This window comes from Bubalus kerabau, chromosome 1, assembly GCF_029407905.1.
Source record: "Bubalus kerabau isolate K-KA32 ecotype Philippines breed swamp buffalo chromosome 1, PCC_UOA_SB_1v2, whole genome shotgun sequence".
Classification (NCBI taxonomy): domain Eukaryota; kingdom Metazoa; phylum Chordata; class Mammalia; order Artiodactyla; family Bovidae; genus Bubalus; species Bubalus kerabau.
Genome location: NC_073624.1, coordinates 56,252,644 through 56,276,135, shown reverse-complemented (window position 1 = coordinate 56,276,135; position 23,492 = coordinate 56,252,644). Strand labels below are relative to the sequence as shown.

Sequence of the window (23,492 nt, the reverse complement as noted above, 5' to 3'; positions counted from 1 at the left end):
TACCAATAATTTAATTATAGGATATATGTTTCCAAATATTTACAAATATTTAAATATGATTGCAGAGGAAGTTACATGTAATGTCAACACTATATTGTTCCCATAAAAGTGCAAACATATTCAAGGCATTAAAAATTAAAATTCTGCTTTATTTGTCCCTCGAGTGTGGATACAAAACATGAATTATTTATGGACCTATTATTTTAATAAAACTTTTAATAAAGCTAGTAAAGCTATTTGATTTGTCAGTTGTTCAACTCCAGTGGACAGAAAATCGGTTTTCTAGGTATCTATACCATCTACACAATTATACTTCTCATTCATTGAATAATCTTGTTCTAAGTGGATATGGCTATTCTAACATCTCTAAAGGCAAGGCCTGGAGAACTTGTGGAAGAGAAGTTCATTTCTCAAACAAAATTATGTTTATATATATTTCAGCTACTGATGGAATTATTAATATTCTCCAAAGAGTGGTTAAGATTATAAATACTACTTATAATGAAGAATAATGGGGAATGGTCTTTTTGGATAAAAATGGTTTCATCATATAGGCAGTTCTCAACTTTGCATGGTACCGTGTAAATGGTAACTCGTCCAAACTGGAATCCTATCTTCATTTAAGTGCAAAGCCAAGACTGTATATAATTCTTGGATTTTTCTATTAACCTAAACATTTATAGTAAGTCTACTTAGTGACTTACTGTATGTTAGCATTAAGGTTAAGTTCCTTAACTGAATGATATCAATTTTATGTTTGTTGAAGCATATCTCTGTTGAAGTGTAAATAAATAAAAAAAATCTTTCGGTATTCATAGTTATTAGAATATATATTATATGTTAAGGTTTTTCCCCAGATAATTCAAATATAAATTAAATCTCTTTTAAATGCTGAAGCAAGTAAAATATCCCCAAATTCTTTAGGTTACTCCAGTTATATGACAGTGTCAAGTGTACAAAAGTGCATATGTGTGTGTGTGTGTGTGTAAATATGTATATACATATACACATCCATCTGCAAAATACATTAATTACAAAACGTCCAAAATATTTAATTAAACAAAAAATTTCAACAAGACCCATGTATGCTTTTAAAAAAATAAGGACAATAAACTCATACAATAGCACAATGGAGCAAATGGTAATTACATATAAGACCACTGGATTTTAGAACTCAGCCTTTAACTTTAGCCTAATAACCAAGACCTCAACAAGGTTTAATTATATCAGGTCTTACACCTTTGCTATTTGTATGACCCGTTAAATCTTCTATCATATCTCTCAACTGTCCTTCATTTTATTCTCAAATTAATCTCAATCTGTACAATTAGATGTTCTCCTGTGAGTAATGATAAGATCTGAACCATGAAATTAAAGGTGCAGAAAAATCAGTATGCAAACCTTGGGTCTTTGACTCATATATAGATTGGAGATTGCAATGAATGGATGATTTAAAAAAAAGTTCATGATTATCTTTTAACTGATAAGCAAGTTGACTGTAATGTCAATGGAAATTCTGTGTTAAGAAATACTTCAGTCCATTTCAAAATATTTTACATAAAATATACCAATTAAAAACAATGAAGAGAAATAAAAAGTTGATTTCAATATTAAGAACATGCTGAACAATTATATTAAGCCAATCAATACACAACTTTACCACATTTTTTAAATTTAGGAAGCCAACAGTACTTCATATATCCTCCAAATGAATTAATAACTATTTTTCAATACAATTGCTAGAATAATAAGTAATTATGAATTTTAGATAATTCAGTTGTGATTACTCATAATCAATTTTTTGAGACTTTAAATAGGCAAGACCAACACAACTGCACAAGTTTTAAATACATATCATATATAGGCGTGCACAGTAACACCTGGAAAAGTTAATACTGAAAGTCAGATATCATTTTATAAATTTACAGAAATATAATAATGGTTAGTATCCACCAAAGAATAACTACTAGGTAGAATGGAAACATGTAATAGTTTTTACATATGCCTTGTTTTAGAAAAAGGATGGTTCATCTTTAATTGATAAAACCTTGTAAAGTTAAATTCCTCTAAACATTTGAATTTATTTTTGTATATTATATATATTCCAGTGATCATCACAATGGAATTTGTCATATTAATTAAATGGATGTTAAATTTTCTAATACCTAATTGTTAAGTAAAATGAAATGAAGTGAAAGTCACTCAGTTGTGTCCGACTCTTTGCGGCCCCATGGACCTCTCTAGGCCAGAGAAGTCCATGGAAATCTCTAGGCCAGAATACTGGAGTGGGTAGCCTTTCCTGTCACCAGGAGATCCTCCCAACCCAGGAATCAAACCGGGGTCTCCTGCATTGCAGGTGGATTCTTTACAACTGAGCTATCAGGGAAGCCCTAACTGTTAAGTAAACGGTCATCTAATTCATCTGCCAAATATACAATATTTCTAAATATATGGCTCCTCCCACACAGAGCCTTAGACCACATGTGCTCAGTTGCTCAGTTGTGGCTGACTCTGTGATCCCATGGACTGTAGCCCGCCAGACTCCTCTGCCCATGAAATTTTCCATGCAAGAATACTGAAGTGAGTTATGTTTTATGAGTTCAACACAGGTGCTAGAGACAGTGCAGTGTAGCAGATAAGAGATAGGATTCTTGACACCAGATTGTTTGGGTAAAAATTCTAGCTCTTACATTTATTGTCTGACTTTCAACAAGTTAACCTCTGTGCACCTCATTTGACGTATCTGTAAAGTATTAATAGAACTGATAAAAGTATTTACTTCATAGGGCTGTTGTGAGAATTAAATGAGTTAATTTATAAAAAGCACTTAACACACCACACATACAGTCAGAAACCTTTATATGGGAGGTATTATAATCACGGTCAACGTTATTATGATCTAAAAGATATCCCATAAAAAGTACCTCCAGGTACAAATGCAAAATTCCATATACATAGGAAGTCTGTTTGTTTGGTATTACTTGTTAGACCACCATTTTAGTGATTATTTTATTTTGGATTTTAATACCTCACTGAGATACACTAGTGATTATTCTTAAACAATGAAGAATTTTTATTTCTTGAAATAAAAAGTAATACACAATTTAAATTTATACAGAGCATAAATGAACATTAAAACATAAGAGCCAAACAGAGTGCGGGCCTTACAAGGATGCTGATTTGAACAAATCAACTTCCCAAACACACTTTTTTAGACAAGTGGTGTTTCTTAGATTAGGACCTCTCAAATTTCAAGAGCCTTCAAATCACATACGGATCTTGTGAAAATGAAAATTCTGACTCAGTGGGTCTGGGGTGGAACCTGAGATTCTGTATTTCTAACAAGTTCTCAGGTAGGTTGCTGGCTCATGGAGCAGAGTTTTGGTAACAAAGAGTTAGATATTATCAGGGAATTATTGCTCATTATACTGTATATGATAAAGGCACTGTGGTTATACAAGAAAATGTCAGAACTTTTCACAGATGCTCAGGGAATTATACATGGGTGAAAAGACATGATGCCTGGAATTCACTTCAGTGACAAAAAAAGACAGATGAAGCAATTGCAACAAAATCTTAACTGGTGAATCCAGGTAATGGGCACTTGGTTAGTCTTTGTACTATTCTATTTTTATTCATGTGTGAAAGTGTCATACTAAAACATTTAAAAGACACATTTCTTACAAGAACTAAGAAAAAAATTTCCAGAGTGAACTTGAAGAAAGTAGTTATATTCAAGACTATTCCTAGTCCTGTATAGGTCAATTTTCTTTTTTATAGGCAAGAAAAATATTAACTTCAGGAAACTGTTCAGAATAACAAAATGAAAAGCTAGTAACTTTTTTCAAACTTTATTTTTTATCTTAAAGTTAAAAATATTACTAGTCAAGTGCTACGTTTTTATTTAACTTTATTTGAACCTGCAGATTTGGTCTATCTGGTTTACCCAAGAAGAGGTGCTCATGCTTCCTGGAACTTAATTACATACCTGTGATTGCTCTGAAGTGGCTTCAGAATGTGTTCCATTTGTGATCCTAGTGACATTTACAGGAGATACTTCAAATGTGACATCATCTAGGCCCGGGATAGATGATAACTGAGAGGAGAAAATTAATGTTGGTATATGAGGATAATATTAGATCTTTAAAGACTAAGTTTCTAAGTATGTGTTGTGTTTTAAATAATTTTCTTAAGTTTTAAAGTTATAAAAGTGGTTTTATAAAATCTCATCTTTGGTTGAAATTCTCCATGCCATAAACTACTTAAAAGTGAAAGGCATTGACAAATAAAATATTTTTGAAGAATTTCTCACTAATCTAATTTAGCTTGTCACCATTCTTTCTCAGGAATTATTATTTTTTTTTAATAAGGAATCCTAGTGTAAGGAATGAGAGCATGGGCTTTGGAGTCAGATTGCCAAGGTTTAAGTCACAACATATGTAACCCTATGCATATCTTCCTAGGCCTCAATTTTCTCACCTGTAAAGTGGGGGATGAGAAAACTTACATCCCAAAGTTGCAAAAAGATTTTGATTAAATATATTTTGTTCCCCTTCAAAATGTGCTCTGTAGCACATTTTAAGTTTGAATAATCTGGGAAATGAGAAAACTCTTGCCACATGTTAACATATGATGCAGCTTGTTCTTTTCTTCTTTCTTTAGTAATATCACTGAATGTTACTACAATGTGTTACTCTCCATACACAAAAAATGAGCATGATGTCAGTGGTTAAGCATTTTAGGTCGGATTTCCAAGATCCATGCACATATTCTTTTCTGATTTCATCCTGATATCAGTGACACACATCTGTCAAATGTTTGGCTAACTTTGAGGATTAACTTATGGTCATGGAAATAATTAAGGTTAACCTGTCCACATGGCAACTTAATTTGTGACTGTGGACTCTAACTCAAGAATTCCACAAACATTAAAATAATACACATATTCATAATAAAGAATAATGAAAAAGCAATGGCAATAAGATCTAAAGCAGCAATATTCATTGAAAACTGTTGACTGATGACAGTATTTAGCACAGTGGCCATGGCCCTAATAGTTTCAAGTGGGTATGGCTGCTAAGAAACTATTTTGAACATGTTCAAGGCCAAATATCCTAAATTACAAGCTAAGGAAATGTTCTGAGGGAAATACAGTAGCTGAAGACCACATGAAGATGTAGAAAGCCTAAACCAGACATTCTGATCCCTATGCTAGAAGATATTAGTAATTTCACTTCCTTCAGTTCAGTTCAGTCACTCAGTCGTGTCCAATTCTTGGCAATCCTGTGGATTATAAAAGTCAATAAATATTGTTTCGTGTCAATTTTTTTTGATAAAAGAACAAAGTCACAAAAATATATTAGCATCTCCATTATTTTATATATAAGAAAAGCACACAAAACCTGCAAGCTTTCAAATTGAAACAACCTTCTATTTTTGCTTTTATATGACAGTTACCTTTTGTGATTTCTGACATCAGAACTGGTACTACTCACTGCTGCTGCTGCTGCTGCTAAGTCGCTTCAGTCGTGTCCGACTCTGTGCGACCCCGTAGACGGCAGCCCACCAGGCTTCCCCGTCCCTGGGATTCTCCAGGCAAGAACACTGGAGTGGGTTGCCATTTCCTTCTCCAATGCATGAAAGTGAAAAGGGAAAGTGAAGTCGCTCAGTCATGTCCGACTCTTAGCGACCCCAGGGACTGTAGCCCACCAGGCTCCTCCGTCCATGGGATTTTTTACAAATGGAAAATAGCTGAGATTTTCTCCAAATTTTGTTCTGGAGACATGTAAAGTTTTATAGAATTTTTCCTGTGTTATCAATGACTACTATTAAGATAATTGTGAGTTTTCCATTAAATGAAGCAAACTATATAACAATTTGTTAACATGTTACTCATTATGTTTTTGATTAAATAAGGAAAGAAACCTCGACCCACATATATATTTAAACAGACTCAGTCAGTGGTTCATAATGAAGATTATTTCCTTTGCAATTATAATAAATTAAACAAATGAAAGCACTGCACCACGTCATGGATGCAGGAGCTAAACTGAATTCATTCCTAAATACAATTAAAGTTAAATGCGACTGAGAAAGTTGATATATGTAGAGCAAGTTTATCCTATAAATTACTCAGAAATACAAACCTTTGCATCTAAAATATTGAGAGTTGTTTCAATCTGCTGGATACGAAGAGAAAGGTCTGCTAGTTTCTGAAAAAGAAAGATTAGAAACGAAAGGATAAAGTTAAAAACTATGGTTTAAATATTTGTGATTTTCTAATATACTACTCTCTTATTTACATGAGTAAGAACTGAAACTCAAGTATTCAATTATCTTCATTAGCATGTTTCATGGTTATTTTATAAAACTGTATTCATAGAGAGGAAGTTACATTTTCAGTCTTATGAAACTCATTATCAGAGCCATAATCAATCACTGGGACCAGAATGTAAACTCCTCTGAAGACAGAGTTTTTTATTCACTGTTATACCCCTTGTGACCAGAACAGTACCTGACACTTAACAGGAGCCCAATAATTACTTGTTGCTGAATGAAGGAATTCTTCATAGAACACAGGATTAAAAACTAGCCCCAAACAGAAAGGAGCAGGGTCTGCCTTTGTATATCACTTAAACACAGAAATATATACAATTAGTCCCGAATTCAAACTTTCCAAGTTTGAAAAGTAAAAAAAGATGAAATTGGAAGATAAGTAGTTAATGTCGGGAATAATTAAAACAAAGAAAAAAAATAAGAATACTAAAAAAGCAAAAGGAATCAACCAACAATTAAAACCCAAGATGAACCAGAACCAAGAGCTTACCATGCTCTAGTTATTCTGTACCATTACATTAGCCATATATATGTGTTGTGTGTTAGTCGCTCAGTCATGTCTGACTATTTGTGACCCCATGGACTGTAACCTGATAGGCTCCTCTGTCCGTGGGATTCTCCAGGCAAGAATACTGGAGTGGGTTGCCATGTCTTTCTCCATTTTAAAGTACACACTTGATATCATTTATAATCCCACACATTTTACGCATTGAAAAACATTAATTTCATTTCATTAGACTGCCAAAGGATCCATGGCAAAATTAAGAACCTCTGCTTTTCAATTATTCAGCATAATAAATGTTTTTGAGTCTGTTCCTGTGTAATTACTGCTATAACACACATAAATATGTACTTTCTAAAATGCCACTGTCACTTGACAAAATACACCTGGTTTCATTCATGGGCTGCTAAAGCTCATTTCTATGATGTTTATGTCTTCTGCATTTTCCTTCTAAACTCCTAGACCACCAGAAAGCAGGTTTCTCAGTCTTGGCTCTATTGATTGAGCTCTATTGACTGGCTCTATTTTGGGCTGGATAATTCTTTGTTGTAAAGGTCTATCCTGTGCACTATAGGATAGTTAGCAGAATCTCTGACCTCTACCCACTAATTGCCATAAAAACTCCCCAACTGCAACAACGAAAAATGTCTCTAGACATTACCAAATGTTCCTTGGTTGAGAACCACTACTCTGAAGTGTAGATGACTATGGATATAAGCAACATGATCAATAACAGTAATTGTCCCCACCTCTGAAAGTTTCAGCAGAGAGGAAACAGAAAGGTATGTCTACTTTCCCATCCATTTAACCATCCATCCTCTTTATAAGGATTTAAAGCAAACCTGAAATATCTTGAGTTGGGACAACGGGAATTTACAAGATTCCTAGTTTTTCAGATAAAGTTGAAGAGTTCTTGATGCACCACCCACCTATTTGCAAGGCAGTGCATTTTACTCAAGTGAAAAAAAAAAAAAAGAGGAAGAACTATGGAGCTAAAAGTTGAACATGGGAAAAAAAGTACTGTGGGACTTCAGGTTTGTAAAATATCCCATTTGCAGATCCGGTTCTTTAAAAGAGAAACAGTATTTTAAGTGAATGGATCTCCTGGTACATCATTTTGGGTTGAGTATGTCCTAGAAGCCAGAGAGGGAAGCAACTGATGGTTTTACTAAGCTTCATCTGACACTTAATCCAGTAGTTGTAAAAATTTTAAAAGCAGTTGTAAAAGTTATAGCAGTAAATAGGGTTTTCAGCAAAACCTTATTTGGTTTAAAGTGAAGTCTGATGGTGGGCCTAAAAATTGGACATAGAAGATAAGCACTAAATTTTTTTTTAGGTCATGTGAAAATTCTCAGAGCTTTTGCTTGTATTTAAAGTTTTTTTTTTTTTTTTTTAAAGAAATGTTTTAGAATATTTAGAAATGACTAAAATCCCAGTATTCTAGGCATGTTACCAGTCTAAGTCAAAGATACCTGATTGCCCTGTTTGCTGAATACCTTTAACTTTAAAATTCACAATAAGGTTAAACTTCCAGTCTTATCTATGCTATGCACAGAACTTGTGCTGTTCTCCACGTACTTCCTATTTAAAATTTAGGTGAAAAAGTTAAAACAAAAAAACCCCCAACAGCTCCCCACTTCACAAAAAAACCCAAACAAACTAAAACCCACCAGGTTTTCTTTTCCCTCCAGTTCACTTCAAGTTCAAAAAGTAACAGCTGAAGTTCAATTTTTTTTTTTTTTTGGAGGGAAACAGAGTGGTTTTGGTCCTTGTTTAAGGCTTTAACTAAACAAAGACCACAGGTTTAATAGCTGCTATAAACAAATAACAACCCAGTTTGGAAATTGATCTTAACTTGGAAGAAAATGGCCCTTCATGTATGAATATGTATATTATATCCCTGGAGTTTATCATATATAAGACATTATATTAAATAGAAATGGCATGGTAAAGAAGAGAACACAAATCTAAAAACTAAATTTTGAAATAACTATAAAGAAGACAGTGTAATCTCTCACTTGAAAATGATATAAACACGCCTCTTATTCAGATCAGATGGTGCAACAGAACAGAAGATTGCAACCAGTTAACATATCAGAATTGGAATCCCAGCTCTTACTTTCTAGCTATTTGAATGTAGGCAAATAGCTACTGCAGCTATAAACACTATGCCCTCAAGTATACGATGAGTGCATGAATAAATGACTAAGTAAATGATTTAAGCCTTTCTACATCTCAGTTTCTGTATTTCTAAAAAAGAGATAATTGGACCTTTCTTAAAGGTCTGGGCTGTGATAATTAAGTACATGTAAAGCACTTAGCACAATGCCTAGCACAGAATAAATATTACTGTCATCACACCAAGTAAAAAGTCTACAATCGACATAAACATCCAAGATGAATGCTACAAGCTGAATTCTAAATAATGAGTGACAGTCAATCCTAAATTACCATCCATTAAGGAGAAAAAGGCAATTAGCTACTTTTAAATTTCATGAATTTTTGTCAACAAAGTTTTTTCTGGGGTTCAAGGAAGTAGGAAATAGTGATATAGTCAAAACAGTTGGAGGAGGGTAGTTGAGAGAGGAACAGAAGGGAGGAAAGAATGAATCATGAGGCTTGGATAATGGATAAGCAATCAACAAGACATTTATTGTTATACTTTATCTGTATGTGTGCTCAGTTGTGTCCAATTCTTTGAGGCCCAACTCTCAGAGACCTGACTCTGAGACCCTGTGGACTGCAGCCCATCACGCTCCTCTGTCCGTGAGATATTTTGGGCAAGAATACTGGGGTGGGTTGCTATTTTCCTCCTCCAGGGGATCTTCCTCACCTAGGGATCAAACCTGCATCTCCTGTCTCCTGTACTGCTGGCAGATTCAGCTGAGCCATCAGGGATTCCCCACTGAAAGGGTATTTAATTTTAAGTGGTCACTGAACTTTTGTAAAGTAGAATTTGCAAGCTTATGGAGAAATACTGTCATATCTGTGTGGGAATTTTCTCTAGCCTCTGGACTGAGCACAATGATTTTAATATATTAAAGTGTATATAAGTGTATCCTGTTCTTAACACAGAATAGTGGCCCCAAAGACATCTATATTCCTATACTTTTTAGGCAGGAACCACCCCTCAATGAAAAGTCTCATTCAAGGACTGGATTGTGTAAGTAAGTGTTAGTTGCTCAGTCGTGCCCGACTCTTTGCAACCCCATGGACTGCCGCCCACCAGGCTCCTGTGTCCATGAGATTTTCCAAGCAAGAATACTGGAGTGGGTTGCCATTTCTTTCTCCAGGGAATCTTCCCTGACCCAGGGATTGAATCCGGGTCTCCTGCACTGCAGGCAGATTCTTAACCAACTGAGCTACAAAAGTCTCATTCAAGGACTGGATCGTGGGGGATACTCAAATGATGAACAGTAATTTCAGCACTCAGGTAGTTCATGACCCCAAAGTGGAGCCCTAAGGTTTAACACGATCCTCAAGTAGTAAAGGAAACTGATCAAGAACCTTTTGGTTTTAGATGACTGTCCCACTTCCTTGTCCTCTTTTTCTCCTTTCTTCAAACCAATTTCAAGTCATGCTTCCCATCTTCCTTCCCACTCTCTTTTTTAGTTTTTTGTTAAGACAGGTGTCCCTGGATCTGGTACCTAACCTGTCACTGGGTTGTGTGTGCATGCTCGGTTGTTTCCGACCCTTTGCGACCCCATGAACTGTAGCCTGCCAGGCTCATCTATCCACGGGACTTCCCAGGCAAGAATACTGGAGTGGGTTGCCATTTCCTAGTCTAGGAGATCTTCCCTACCCAGGCATCAAGCCCATGTCTCCTGCACTGGCAGACAGACTCTTTTACCACTGTGCCACCTGGGTCATTGGGTTACTTGATCCTTAATTCACAACTCATTTGCAGAAAGTATTTTTACTTCTATCATGATATTTGATGCCCAAGTTATGTTTCTATGCTACCTCCCCAATCATCTTTTTCATCAAGCAATGTAACATAATTTTAATAGAAACTGAAACAGTATATATTTAAAATGCAATCCTTAGGAAAAACATAACCAACTTCAAAATTAAAAAAAAATGTTTTTGTGAAATCTTGGAACTGCTTTTGTTGTTTAATCACAATAAACCTTACTAAACTATTTCACAAAGCCTCCAGAAAGTTCATTCAGCAGAGATGGGCTGTAAGAACTGACCGTAATAGAATCAAGGAGGATTTAAGCTATGTCAACAGAATAACTGGGGGACAAGCGGTCATAGTACATGATTGCATACACCGTAATTCTTACTTTACTCATTTGTTACCTTCTAAAGTGCAAGTTGACACTGGGCCACTCATTAAACCAGTATCAAAGGACCTACCTCCTCACAAACTGTAGAAAATCGGTTGAGGAACTGTACAGTGTGCACCACAAACTGGTTTAGAAATGCCACCGTTCTTTTCTGTTGAATAGCTGGCACCTGTTTTACGTAAAAATAAATATGATCCGTACAGGACGAAACGTACACCACGCAATCACCTTGATATTAATAATAAGGAGGCGTTCTCCTGTGTGATACAATTACTGGAAGTACTGAGAATAGTCATTAACTTGTTTTCCTAAACTGTAGGGGTGGGGTGTCCAAAATGACAGAGGCTGCAAAGTTTGAGAACGGGTTCTGGATTCACAGATGCGAACTTTGGCAGGTAAAGGCAACACACATAAACACACGAAAAACTGAAGGGCCAAATATAAAAGAGGTCGGGTTAGAGGTCGGAACGGGTAAGAGTTCTTACCCTTGAACATAAGAACTCGTGACTCGGGAAGGGAAGGAAGAGAGGCATACTACTCCCGCCCCACCTTAGAAGGCTCGGAAAGGACCCCTTTTTAAGGTGAACTGTGGAACCCTCCCTCCCAAGAGAGGGTGAAGACAAGCACAGACCAGGGCTGGGCAGAGAGGTGGGGTCTTTCTGGGAACCCAGCGTCCCTTCCCCATCCTCCTCCCAGGTCGCCGAAATCCAACTCCATCTTTACAAACCTTAGTCAGGTCTATGCCTGAGCCCATGAGAGGAAGCCCATCCTCATCCATCTCCTCAGCGGGCGGGGTACTCAGGGCTCACCCCCAAACCCCTCCCAAGCCCGGCCCGCCCAACCCGGTAATAGCGTCCGAACGCCTCTCCCAGGGCACGCCTCCCGGTCCGTGGAAACGCCGGAAGGAAACGCCTCCCCCCGCCAATCACTCGGCGCCTTCCAGAGAGCCGGCCCATTCGCACAGCATTCTGGGAATGGTAGTTCCAGCTCCGGATTGTGACGTCAAACAAGGCGGGGTCGGGTGGAGCAAGGCTGTAATAGTAGTCGTAACTACCTACCTCCAGTCTGCCCCCACTCCAAAATTAAAAAGTAAGCCATGGGGTCTGTTTGAGTTTATCTCTGCTTAGTCTGGTGTGCAGCTAAGTTATTCGTTAATTAAAAAAAAAAATTAAGTGCCAGATACTCTGTTAGGCCTTGTGGTGAAAACAAAGATTGAATGTGGTTTAGCATATGTGTCTATATAGAGAACTATGCATTGGAGAAGGAAATGGCAACCCACTCCAGTGTTCTTGCCTGGAGAATCCCAGGGACGGGGAAGCCTGGTGGGCTGCCGTCTATGGGGTCGCACAGAGTCAGACACGACTGAAGCGACTTAGCAGCAGCAGCAGCAGCAGAGAACTATAGAAACGTTATCCTAAAGTGCTCTTTAAAAAGGAAAAGAAATATAATGCTATGAGATGTAATTTCTAGTTAACAGAAAAGTGGGAGTGTCTCTCCATCTCCTAGGATCCTTGATCATTAGTGTTCATCAATCATCCATAGCTCCTGACAGCAGCGCCACTCACAACTTAACTGAATTTCTAGGGCTGTTAAAAACAATATCTAGAAGTTTTGGACAACTGCCAGAAATCCTCTGGAATATATAATCGTTCCTCTAGAGTTTCTCTCATTGGATTTCACTTATTGTATTAAATTCTGGAGACAAAGCAAGTAAATTGTAATGAATACTGATTTGAGGAGTCAGACATTTTAAATGCCACCTGCATATAGCCATTAAATTAAAGTCTTTAAGAATCTTTTAATAGTTATCTTTGTTTTCATAGCAGATAACTAGAAAGTCACTTTTATAATGAATCAGTTCTTAGGTGGGGGAAATGAGACTGGGGTCCTATTTTTTTGTTTTTCTTTCTGCTCTGCTTCAGGATGAACAAACAATTAGAGGAGTATAGTATTGGTTCAGCATAGTGGGAAAATAAATTTAAATATCCCCTACCCTGCTCTCCCCTTCCCCCAGGAGTAATGCTATGCTTAGATCACTCAGATGTGTCTGATTTGTTGTGACCCCATAGACTGTAGCCCGCCAGGCTTCTCTGTGGGGATTCTCCAGGCAAGAATATTGGAGTGGATTTCCATGCCCTCCTCCAGGGGATCTTCCCAACCCAGGGGTCGAACCCAGGTCTTCTGCATTGCAGGCAGATTCTTTACCATTGAGCCACCATGGAAGCCCAAGAATACAGGACTGGGTAGCCAATGCGTTCTCCAGGGTTTCCTTCTGACCCAGGAATCGAACCCGGGTCTCTTGCATTGCAGGCGGATTCAATCATCTATTGGGACTTGGTTAAGTAAAGGAATTCTAGCCTCTTTATTCATTCTAGGCTAGATATAACCTAACCTAGTTAAGAATACATTGTTTCAGTTTCCTTCTTAAATTGTGCCTTTTAATTGTGCCTACAAAATTGGGTTCTAGGCTTTTGTAGGCAGTAGTCCCTAAAAAGTGGATTACCTCAGGAGAAGATATCTGGATATATTTACAGTTGGGGGGCCCAATAAAACAGCATATAGCTTAAGAAAGCTTGCTTAGTACGGGGGAGGTCCTTTTGCTATGTTGTACCCTGGGACTTTAACTTATGTAGTTGATGAGTGATGACTGAATGGTAATTACCATTGAAAGGTTACTTATGTCTCCCAAGAGAAGGGGACCCGTGATGCCACACAGGTTGTAGGGGAAACACCAAATTTTGGTTGGGAGACAGACAGAAGCAAGAGCCAGGGGAAAGTCTATGCCATATCCTTTATTGTGATTTCGGTTGAAAGGCAAGGCAGGACAGGAGAAACAGGTGAAGGCTGGATGGTGTGAATAATTCCAGTGGGTTTAGGGCACAGGAGTTGTCCCTTTTGTCTGTACCTTGACCTGGGTTAAATTATGGCAGGGGAAATATTGGCTTGGTGTAAAAGTTTAGATAAGGAGGTGGCTGGGGGTAATGGTCTCAGATTGGTTGGTTTGTGTATAAAAAACGTGCTTGCAAGTAAATTGTTTGATTAACTTTGGGAATTAGCTAATCCTGGTAGATGCTTCTCTTTCCCAGGATCTTTAAGTCCACAAATGTCAGAGCTTCAGGGATACAGAAATTTATATATATATGTATATATAGGTATATGTATATACATACATGTTATATATATTATATATAAAGTTATATATATAGTTACATATATTTATATATAATTATACATATAATTGGGGCTTCCCTGGTGGCTCAGAGTTTAAAGCGTCTGCCTCCAATGCGGGACTCCCGGGTTCGATCCCTGGGTCAGGAAGATCCCCTGGAGAAGGAAATGGTAACCCACTCCAGTATTCTTGCCTGGAGAATCCCATGGACAGAGGAGCCTGGCAGGCTACAGTCCACAGGGTCGCAAAGAGTAGGACATGACTGAGCAACTTCACTTTCACACATATAATTAATATAACTTTATGTGATGAATATGTGCTAAAAAGATAATTACAGAATCCAAGAAAACACAGAACACTCGCCTTTCAGGTAACAGTTTCAGAAAGGCACCTCACCTCTAGATCTAGAGCCTCATTCAGTTTCTCAAGAAGTGATCAGAGGGGAAGGAGTAGCTGCTGGCTATGGACACCATGGGGAGACAGGGTCTAATGATCCCTTATCCAGACTCTCAATTAAACCTCCTGTTTTAATAACCCCTAAAACATTGCTTTGCCAACAAAGGTCCATCTAGTCAAAGCTATAGTTTTTCCAGTAGTCATGTATGGATGTGAGAGTTGGACTGTGAAGAAGGCTGAGTGCCGAAGAATTGATGCTTTTGAACTGTGGTGTTGGAGAAGACTCTTGAGAGGCCCTTGGACTGCAAGGAGATCCAACCAGTCCATTCTGAAGGAGATCAGCCCTGGGATTTCTTTGGAAGGAATGATGCTGAAGCTGAAACTCCAGTACTTTGGCTACCTGATGCGAAGAGTTGACTCATTGGAAAAGACTCTGATGCTGGGAGGGATTGGGGGCAGGAGGAGAAGGGGACAAGAGAGGATGAGATGGCTGGATGGCATCACCGACTCGATGGATGTGAGTTTGAGTGAACTCCGGGGAGTTGGTGATGGACAGGGAGGCCTGGTGTGCTGCAATTCATGGGGTTGCAAAGAGTCGGACACGACTGAGCAACTGAACTGAAAACATTGCACCCCACTTCTTAAGAACTGGTGCCCCACATCCAAGTGTCTTCTAAACTGTCACTTCTCTTTTAGTCCATAAAGCACCTTGCTTTCATCACTCATTTGATACCTAACACATTGTGACCATGTGGTATTGTTAACCTCTTTGTAATTTCCTAGAGGTCACAGGCCAGTTTCCATTTCTTTGTTATTGTTGTTCAGTTGCTCAGTCGTGTCTGACTCTTTGTGATCCCATGGACTGCAGCACGCCAGAATTCCCTGTCGTTAACAATCTCCTGGAGTTTGCTCAAACTTGTGTCCATTGAGTTAGTGATGTCACCCAACCATTTCATCCTCTGTCATCCCCTTCTCCTCCTGCCTTCAATCTTTCCCAGCATCAGGGTCTTTTCAAATTAGTCAGCTCTTCGCATCAGGTGGCCACAAGTATTGGAGCTTCAGCTTCAGCATCAGTCCTTCCAATGAATATTCAGGATTGTTTTCCTTTAGGATTGACTGGTTTGATCTTGCAGTCCAAGGAGTCCATTTCTTTATACCCTTATACCTGTTACAGAGCCATGCACATGATAGCAGAATCTTCTTATTTTTAAGTTAAGAATTTATTATTAAAAGTGAAATATTTATTTACGGAAAACATAAAGAAAAAATGCATAGGAAGGAAGAATGTAACCCACAATAACTCTTCTTAGAACTAACCATTACCATTTTGATAGAGTCAAGGTATTTTTATCTTGAATTCCTAAGTCAGATTTTTTTCTTTTCCCCATTGGTGGGGGTATTAATGAGGCAGGCTTCAGTCATTAGCTTTGTACATCTTCTATAGTACCCTGTCTTCTTCACAGAATAAGCTTCTCTATTTATTAAAAAAAAAAAAAAAAAGCAGCAAATGATGCCACTATCAGCTGCTTCTAATTAATCTCCTCTGGCAGTTTCAGTAAATGACTCAGCACCAGGACTCCTTAAAGCAGTCAGGTTATTTTGAATCACAACCTCATAAAATCACTTAACACTACTCTGTAAGTTCAATGTCAACATTTCTTCATGTAGCCTTGTTTCTAGAATTCAAAATGATCATGTTAGAACCTTTTCTATTACCCTTTAAAAAATGACTGGGCCAGAAGGTATGAGCCATTTAGTCTAGGAAAGTGGGTCACAATATTTTCCAGCATGAGAAGCTGTTTTTAATAGAAAAATTTATATTGAGGAACCCCAGATGATTGTGGCTCAATATTTAATATTTGTTGAATAAATACATATACATTGTTGAGGATTTAAAGTGAGAATATTAAATGGGAATTGGTTAACTATATTGGAAATCCATCTTAAAATCCCAAGTTTTCATTCAAAGATAGTATTTCAATTCCTTTTATTTTCTAGGCCAGGTCCTACTCATTTTCCTGTAATATATCCTGCTTTAGAGAATCTTGCCTTACATATTACATAGGCAGGGATAAAGTATTCTAGCTTTCATCTGAACTTGAGCCAAACCTTGGGTCACAAAATAGTTATCAAGATGACAGGCACACCTTGATGTATCTGGGAACTTTTTAACCCTCTCAAGAATTCTGAATGAGATCTTCAAAAGCCAGACTCTTTAAACTGGAGGGAAGGCCTCATTGGCAGGCTCATTCCTTCTACTGTTAATGGGTGTTTTGGGGGAGGAAGTGGGAAATGGCAGGACACTTTAGGTCAATGTCTGTGAGAATTATGTGGGCAGTTTGATTTGGGGGCCATCTGTGTTATCTTAGCACCCCAGGAGTTCACAGCTTCCAAGGAAGAAGAGGATTATGATAGTCGTAAGATGATTGACAAACTCTTCCAATATCTCATATTCTCCCAGTTATTTGCAATCAACAGATTGGGAAGCAATGACCCAGGGTTTTGTAAAGATTATACATACATGCAAACACATCTTAGTTACTGTGGTAGGTGGGTAGAATGATAGGGAAAGGAATAGGTCAAAAACACTAACAGAATTTCAGAATTGCTCCATGGGTCCAAGTACATGGGTTAATGTACTTGGTGTGGGGAGGTCCAGGATGGGGTGAGCATCAGGTTTTTTACTTTACAGGGAAATCTCATTAGAACTCTACAGATTTCAAGTGAAGGATGCTCCCACAAATGTTCTCTTTAGTACATCAATTTGGAGAGAACAGAGCAGTTAGCTGTTCACAACACAGCTTGAGGCACTTGTGTCCAACGTGCAGGAGGATCAGTCCTACAGAACTTTTAGCAAAGTATCTAAAATGCTAGAGAATTTACATCTTAATGGAATCCTCTTCCCCAACCCCCTTTTTTGGTAGGCTGGAAACCAAGCCAAGCTATTATACAATTATAATAAAACATGGGCTTCCCTGGTGGCTCACCTGGTAGAGAATCTGCCTGCAGTGTGGCAGACCTGGGTTCAATCCTTGGGTAGGGAGGATCCCCTGGAGAAGGGAACAGCTACCCACTTCAGTATACTGGCCTGGAGAATTCCATGGACTATGCCATGGGGTGACAAAGAGTCGGACACAACTGAGTGACTTTTACTTTAATAATAAAACGTATCTGAGTTATTTTATCTGTTATATATAAACACTTTGTTGTTGTTTTTCAGTCTCTAAGTCATTTCGGCTCTTTGTCACCCCATGAACTGCAGCACTCCAGGATTCCCTGCCATTCAACATCTCCCAGAGTTTGTGCAAACTCATGTCTATCAAGTTAGTGATGCCATCCAACCATCTCATCCTCTGTTTCTCCCTTCTCCTCCTGCCTTCAATCTTTCCCAGCATCAAGGTCTTTTCCAATGAGTCGGCTCTTAGCATCAGGTGGCCAAATTATTGGAGCTTCATTTGCAGCATCCGTCTTTCCAATGAATATTCAGGATTGATTTCCTTTAGGATGGACTGGTTTGATCTCGTTGCAGTCTGAGGGACTCTCAAGAGTCTTCTCCAATACCACAGTTCAACAGCATCAATTCTTCAGTACTCAGCTTTCTTTACAGTCCAACTCTTGCATCTGTACATGACTACTGGAAAAACCATAGCTTTGACTAAATGGATCTTTGTTGGCAAAGTGATGTCTCTGCTTATTAATACACTGTTTAGGTTTGTCATAGCTTTTCTTCGAGGTGCAAGCATCTTTTAATTTTATGGCTGCACTCACAGTGATTTTTGAGCCCAAGAAAATAAAATCTGCTACTGTTTCCACTTTTCCCCTATCTATTTGCCTTTAAGTGATGGGACTAGATGCCATGTTTTTTAATTGTTGAGTTGTAAGGTACCCTTTTCACTCTCGTTTTTCACCCTCATCAAAAAGCTCTTTAGTTCCTTTTTGCTTTCTGCCATTAGAGTGGTATCATCTGCATATCTGAGGTTGTTGATATTTCTCCCAGCAATCTTGATTCCAGCTTGTGATTCATCCAGCGTGGCATTTCTCATGATGTAGTCTGCATATAAGTTAAATAAGCAGGGTGACAATATACAGCCTTGATGTACTCCTTTCCCAATTTTGAACTCGTCCGTTGTTTCACATCTGGTTTTAACTGTTGCTTCTTGACCTGCATATAGGTTTCTCTGGAGACAGATAAGGTGGTCTGGTATTGTTGTTCAGTTGCTCCATCATGTCCGACTCTTTTCGACCCCATGGACTGCAGCATGCCAGGCTTCCCTGTCCTTCACCATCTCCCAGAGCTTGCTCAAACTCATGTCCATTGAGTTGGTGATGCCATCCAACCATGTTGTCCTCTGTCATCCCCTTCTCCTGCCTTCAATCTTTTCCAACATCAGGGACTTTTCTAATGAGTCAGCTCTTCGCATCAGGTGGCCAAATTGTTGGAGCTTCAGCTTTAGCATCAGTCCTTCCAATGAATGTTCAGGGTTCATTTCCTTTAGGATTGTCTGGTTTGACCTCGTTGCAGTCCAAGGGACTCTCAAGAGTCTTTTCCCACACTACAGTTCAAAAGCATTCATTCTTCAAAGCTCATACTTCTTTGTGGTCTCTCACATTTATACATGACTACTGGAAAAACCGTAGCTTTGACTTTGCGGACCTTTGCTAGCAAAGTAATGTCTCTGCATTTTAATATGCTATCTAGGTCTGTCATAGCTTTTCTTCCAAGGAGCAAGCGTCTTTTAATTTCATGGCTGCAGTCACCATCTGCAGTCATTTTGGAGCCCAAGAAAATAAAGTTTGTCATGGTTTCCATTGTTTCCCCATCTATTTGCCATGAAGTAATGGGACTGGCTGCCATGATCTTAGTTTTTTGAATGTTGAGTTTTAAGCCAGCTTTTTAAAGGGTTTGGTGTTCTCATTTTTTAAAGAATATTCCACCGTTTGTTGTGATTCACACAGTCAAAGGCTTCAGCATAGTCAATGAAGCAGAAATAGGTATTTTTCTGGAATTTCCTTGCTTTTTCTACAATCCACCGGATGTTGGCAAAATCCTAAAAGATAATGCTGTTTAAGTGCTGCACTGAATATGCCATCAAATTTGGAAAACTCAGTAGTGACTACAGGACTGGAAAAGCTGTTTTCATTGCAATCCCAAAGAAAGTAATGCCAAAGGATGTTCAAACTACTGTACAATTGCACTCTTTTCACATGCTAGCAAGGTAACCCTCAAAATCCTTCCGCCTAGGCTTCAACGGTATGTGAACCTAGTACCTCTAGATGTACAAGCCGGATTTAGAAAAGGCAGAGGAACCAGAGACCAAATTGCCAGCATCCATTGGATCACAGAAAAAAAATAAACACCTAGTTTTCATTAGTACTAGTGGAAGAAAGAACTAGCAATTAAACAAGAAACATTAAAGAAAAGATCTCTGAAAGTTATTTTAAAATAATTTCTATTGGTCTGGTTTAAACTTAAACATCAACTAAGAAATTAATTTCTTACAGTTATAGTCTAAGTAAAAATGAACCAAAAATTTGTTTAGACAGTCTCTGCCTTATCACTGTGGTCTAATTTACCACTAGTTGTCTCTGGCTTATTTGGAAGTTAGTTGTCTGGGTCTGATTTCCTTTATACAGTCTCAAAAACAGATTTCCTAAAACAGTATTAGAAAGTTCTTCAGATGGTTGCAGAGATTAACCTTAATTTTGGCCAAAGTCTAATCTTGTCTGGATTTGGCTTACTGATAGGACAACAGCTGTGTTTATAAGAAAGATGAAAGTTTTGTGTTTAGCCACCATTAGAAGCAAAGGGATCAACAGCATTTACTGTCTTTTATTACAAAGGGAGGAAACACTCAGTTCAATACAGCACTAAAACTGCAGTTGATAGAAATGCTTGTTTCATAGATCTTTAAGTCTATCGGTTACTCAAACTGTTTGCAAAGGCTGAGAAACCTGGTGACCTCACTTTTACTTACCAGTGTTCATATGGATTTTATAAGCTTATATGTGTTACAAGTCCCAAGGTAGTGTATTCTGTTGCAAGTCGGTCAACAAGGCAAATAGCTATATAACAAAGACATAAGTGAAAACAGAAATAAGGTCATCCAGAGAAATTGTCAGGCAAATGTAACTGGATCCTCATAAGGTCAACAACTGTTTTTACTAATGTAGTTTAAAGAACAGCCGAGTAGGTCAGCAAGACAATTCAATGTTTCTGATTTCCCATGAAGTCTGTGTCAGTGCATGCAAAAGAAATTGGTTCTGTTGAGTCTGAGTAATGGATATGTCATCAAATGTGTGCTCGTTTTTCCTTTTGTGAAATGAGATCCTCAAAGCTGATATCCTAATTATTTTGTTGTGTTACTGTGCTTAGTGAACAAATGGTAGCTATAAATTAAAGCCACATTAATAATAACAAAACTTCTACCTATGTTTTAAATAGCACATTTCTTTAGATGTATAATTAGAAACAAATGTTAGCTTGTTTGAAATTCTTTTTAGATGCCTGTTAAACATAAATGTTTTTGAACCAGCAAGGTTGTTGTTCTCTCCTGTCCCTGCGGTTGAGCACAACAATAGCTTGATAGAATATACTGGAACAGAATGCTGCTTCTGAGGGCCTGAGCAAGCTCTCATCAAGAATGTATGGGAATGGACTATCATAATGATCGTTTTTACTTAAAAATTTTTATTTGGGCCTAGAACCAAGGATATTACTGGTATGGTCTAAAGTTGGGTTAAACTGAGTTTAATTTTTTGAGGTACAAAAAATATGGGGAATAATTTGGAGCAAATTTCTCTCTTCAGAAATTAGTCTTGGGCACAATACTGTCTCATAACCTCCCAATCAGCATTTCTGGGATAATGTCAGATTTTGGACAATTACAGAAAACCAGACACAAATGTGGAAACCAGATTTCAATTTCTTCTCCACTGACATGAGATTTAAAACAGCAACAGGAACATTTCAAGGTCAGTGTCAATATGTAGTCACAAATTACCAAAGAAAGAAACAAATTGGAGAGCATGGGTGTACAATTTTGTGTTTTTGGCATGGGAGAGACATTGAAATACTCATAACATAAAAGCCAAATCATAAAAATAAAATGAGACTTATGATCCCATCATTTTGAAAGGGTAGGATTTAGTTCTGACATCTTGCAGATTTGTGATGTCCTGACTTTTACTTCAACAGTCCTAAATAATACAATTTTTAGAACATAAGCACAACCTTTTTTTCTTCTTTCTAAAATGTTTGTAAGAGAAGCAATCCTGAGGAAAACTTATTCAACAAAGAGAAACCTCTTAAGCATATTTATAAACAAACATGGAAAAACTAAAACTAGGGGACACATACACAATCAGGTCTTGTATTATTTATCAGGAATTAGAAGTGATGACCAATAGTTAATTCCCCATCAAACATTTCCTCCCATTTTAGTTTAATTTAAACACAGTTTACTAAGAACAAAGTTTACTAAGGAAAAAGAATATCTTTGTACCATTTAAAGTACTTGTTGGCCAACCCAATAATTGAACACAGTAAGTTTAACAAAGTAGAAGCTGGGAAATGGTCAAATAGCCTATATATGAGATCTAAACAAAGAGGTTAGAATTCTCAATGCTTCAGTCAGTTCAGTTCAGTTCCTCAGTTGTGTCCGACTCTGACCCCATGGATTGCAGCACACCAGGCTTCCCTGTCCATCACCAATCCCAGAGTTTACGCAAACTCACGTCCATTGAGTCAGTGATACCAACCAACCATCTCATCCTCTGTCATCCCCTTGTCCTCCCACCTTCAATCTTTCCAAGCATCAGGGTCTTTTCAAATGAGTCAGTTCTTCACATCAGGTGACCAAAGTATTGGAGTTTCAGCTTCAGCATCAGTCCTTCCAATGAATATTCAGGACTGATTTCCTTTAGGATAGACTGGTTGGATCTCCTTGCTGTCCAAGTGACTCTCAAGAGTCTTCTCCAAAACCATCAGTTCTTTGGTGTTCAGCTATCTTTATTGTCCAACTCTCACATCTATACCTGATTACTAGAAAAACCAAAGCTTTGACTAGATGAACCTTTGCTGGCAAAGTAATGTCTCTGCTTTTTAATATGCTGTCTAGGTCTATCATAGCTTTTCTTCTAAGGAGCAAGCGTCTTTGAATTTCATGGCTGCAGTCACCATCTGCAGTGACTTTGGAGAAGAAAATAACGTTTGTCACTGTTTCCATCGTTTCCCCATCTATTTGCCATGAAGTGATGGGACCAGATGCCATGATCTTAGTTTTCTGAATGTTGAACTTTAAGCCAACTTTTTCACTCTCCTCTTTCATCAAGAGGCTCTTTAGTTCTTCTTCTCTTTCTGCCATAAGTGTGGTGTCATCTGCGTATCTGAGGTTGTTGATATTTCTCCCAGCAATCTTGATTCCAACTTGTGCTTCTTCCAGCCCAGCATTTCTCATGATGTACTCTGCATAGAAGTTAAATAAGCAGGGTGACAATATACAGCCTTGATGTACTCCTTTCCGTATTTGGAACCAGTTTGTTGTTCCATGTCCAGTTCTAACTGTTGCTTCCTGACCTGCATACAGAGTTCTCAGGAGGCAGGTCAGGTGGTCTGGTATTCCCATCTCTTGAAGAATTTTCCACAGTTTATTGTGATCCACACAGTCAGACTTTGGCATAGTCAATAAAGCAGAAGTAGATGTTTTTCTGGAACTCTCTTGCTTTTTCAATGATCCAACAGATGTTGGCAATTTGATCTCTGCTTCCTCTGTCTTTTCTAAAACCAGCTTGAACATCT

The 23,492-nt window shown here is 38.0% G+C and overlaps 1 protein-coding gene across 5 annotated transcripts in view; it reads right to left on the bottom strand.

Annotated features, from left to right (window-relative positions):
- Nucleotides 1-12,100, bottom strand: part of WASHC3 (WASH complex subunit 3) — a 57,567-nt gene extending 45,467 nt beyond the window's left edge. Inside the window, exons 1-4 of one of the 5 annotated variants that reach the window (XM_055575430.1) lie at nucleotides 11,858-12,100; nucleotides 11,201-11,299; nucleotides 6,147-6,212; nucleotides 3,989-4,096 (exon numbers count right to left, since the gene is read on the bottom strand). In XM_055575430.1, coding sequence (XP_055431405.1) covers nucleotides 3,989-4,096; nucleotides 6,147-6,212; nucleotides 11,201-11,299; nucleotides 11,858-11,908 — 324 coding nt within the window. In that variant the 5' untranslated portion in view covers nucleotides 11,909-12,100. The remainder of the gene's footprint in view (nucleotides 1-3,988; nucleotides 4,097-6,146; nucleotides 6,213-11,200; nucleotides 11,300-11,857) is intronic. The other 4 variants (XM_055575440.1, XM_055575403.1, XM_055575420.1 and 1 more) reach the window with 4 other exon arrangements.
- Nucleotides 12,101-23,492: the final 11,392 nt, after the last annotated feature.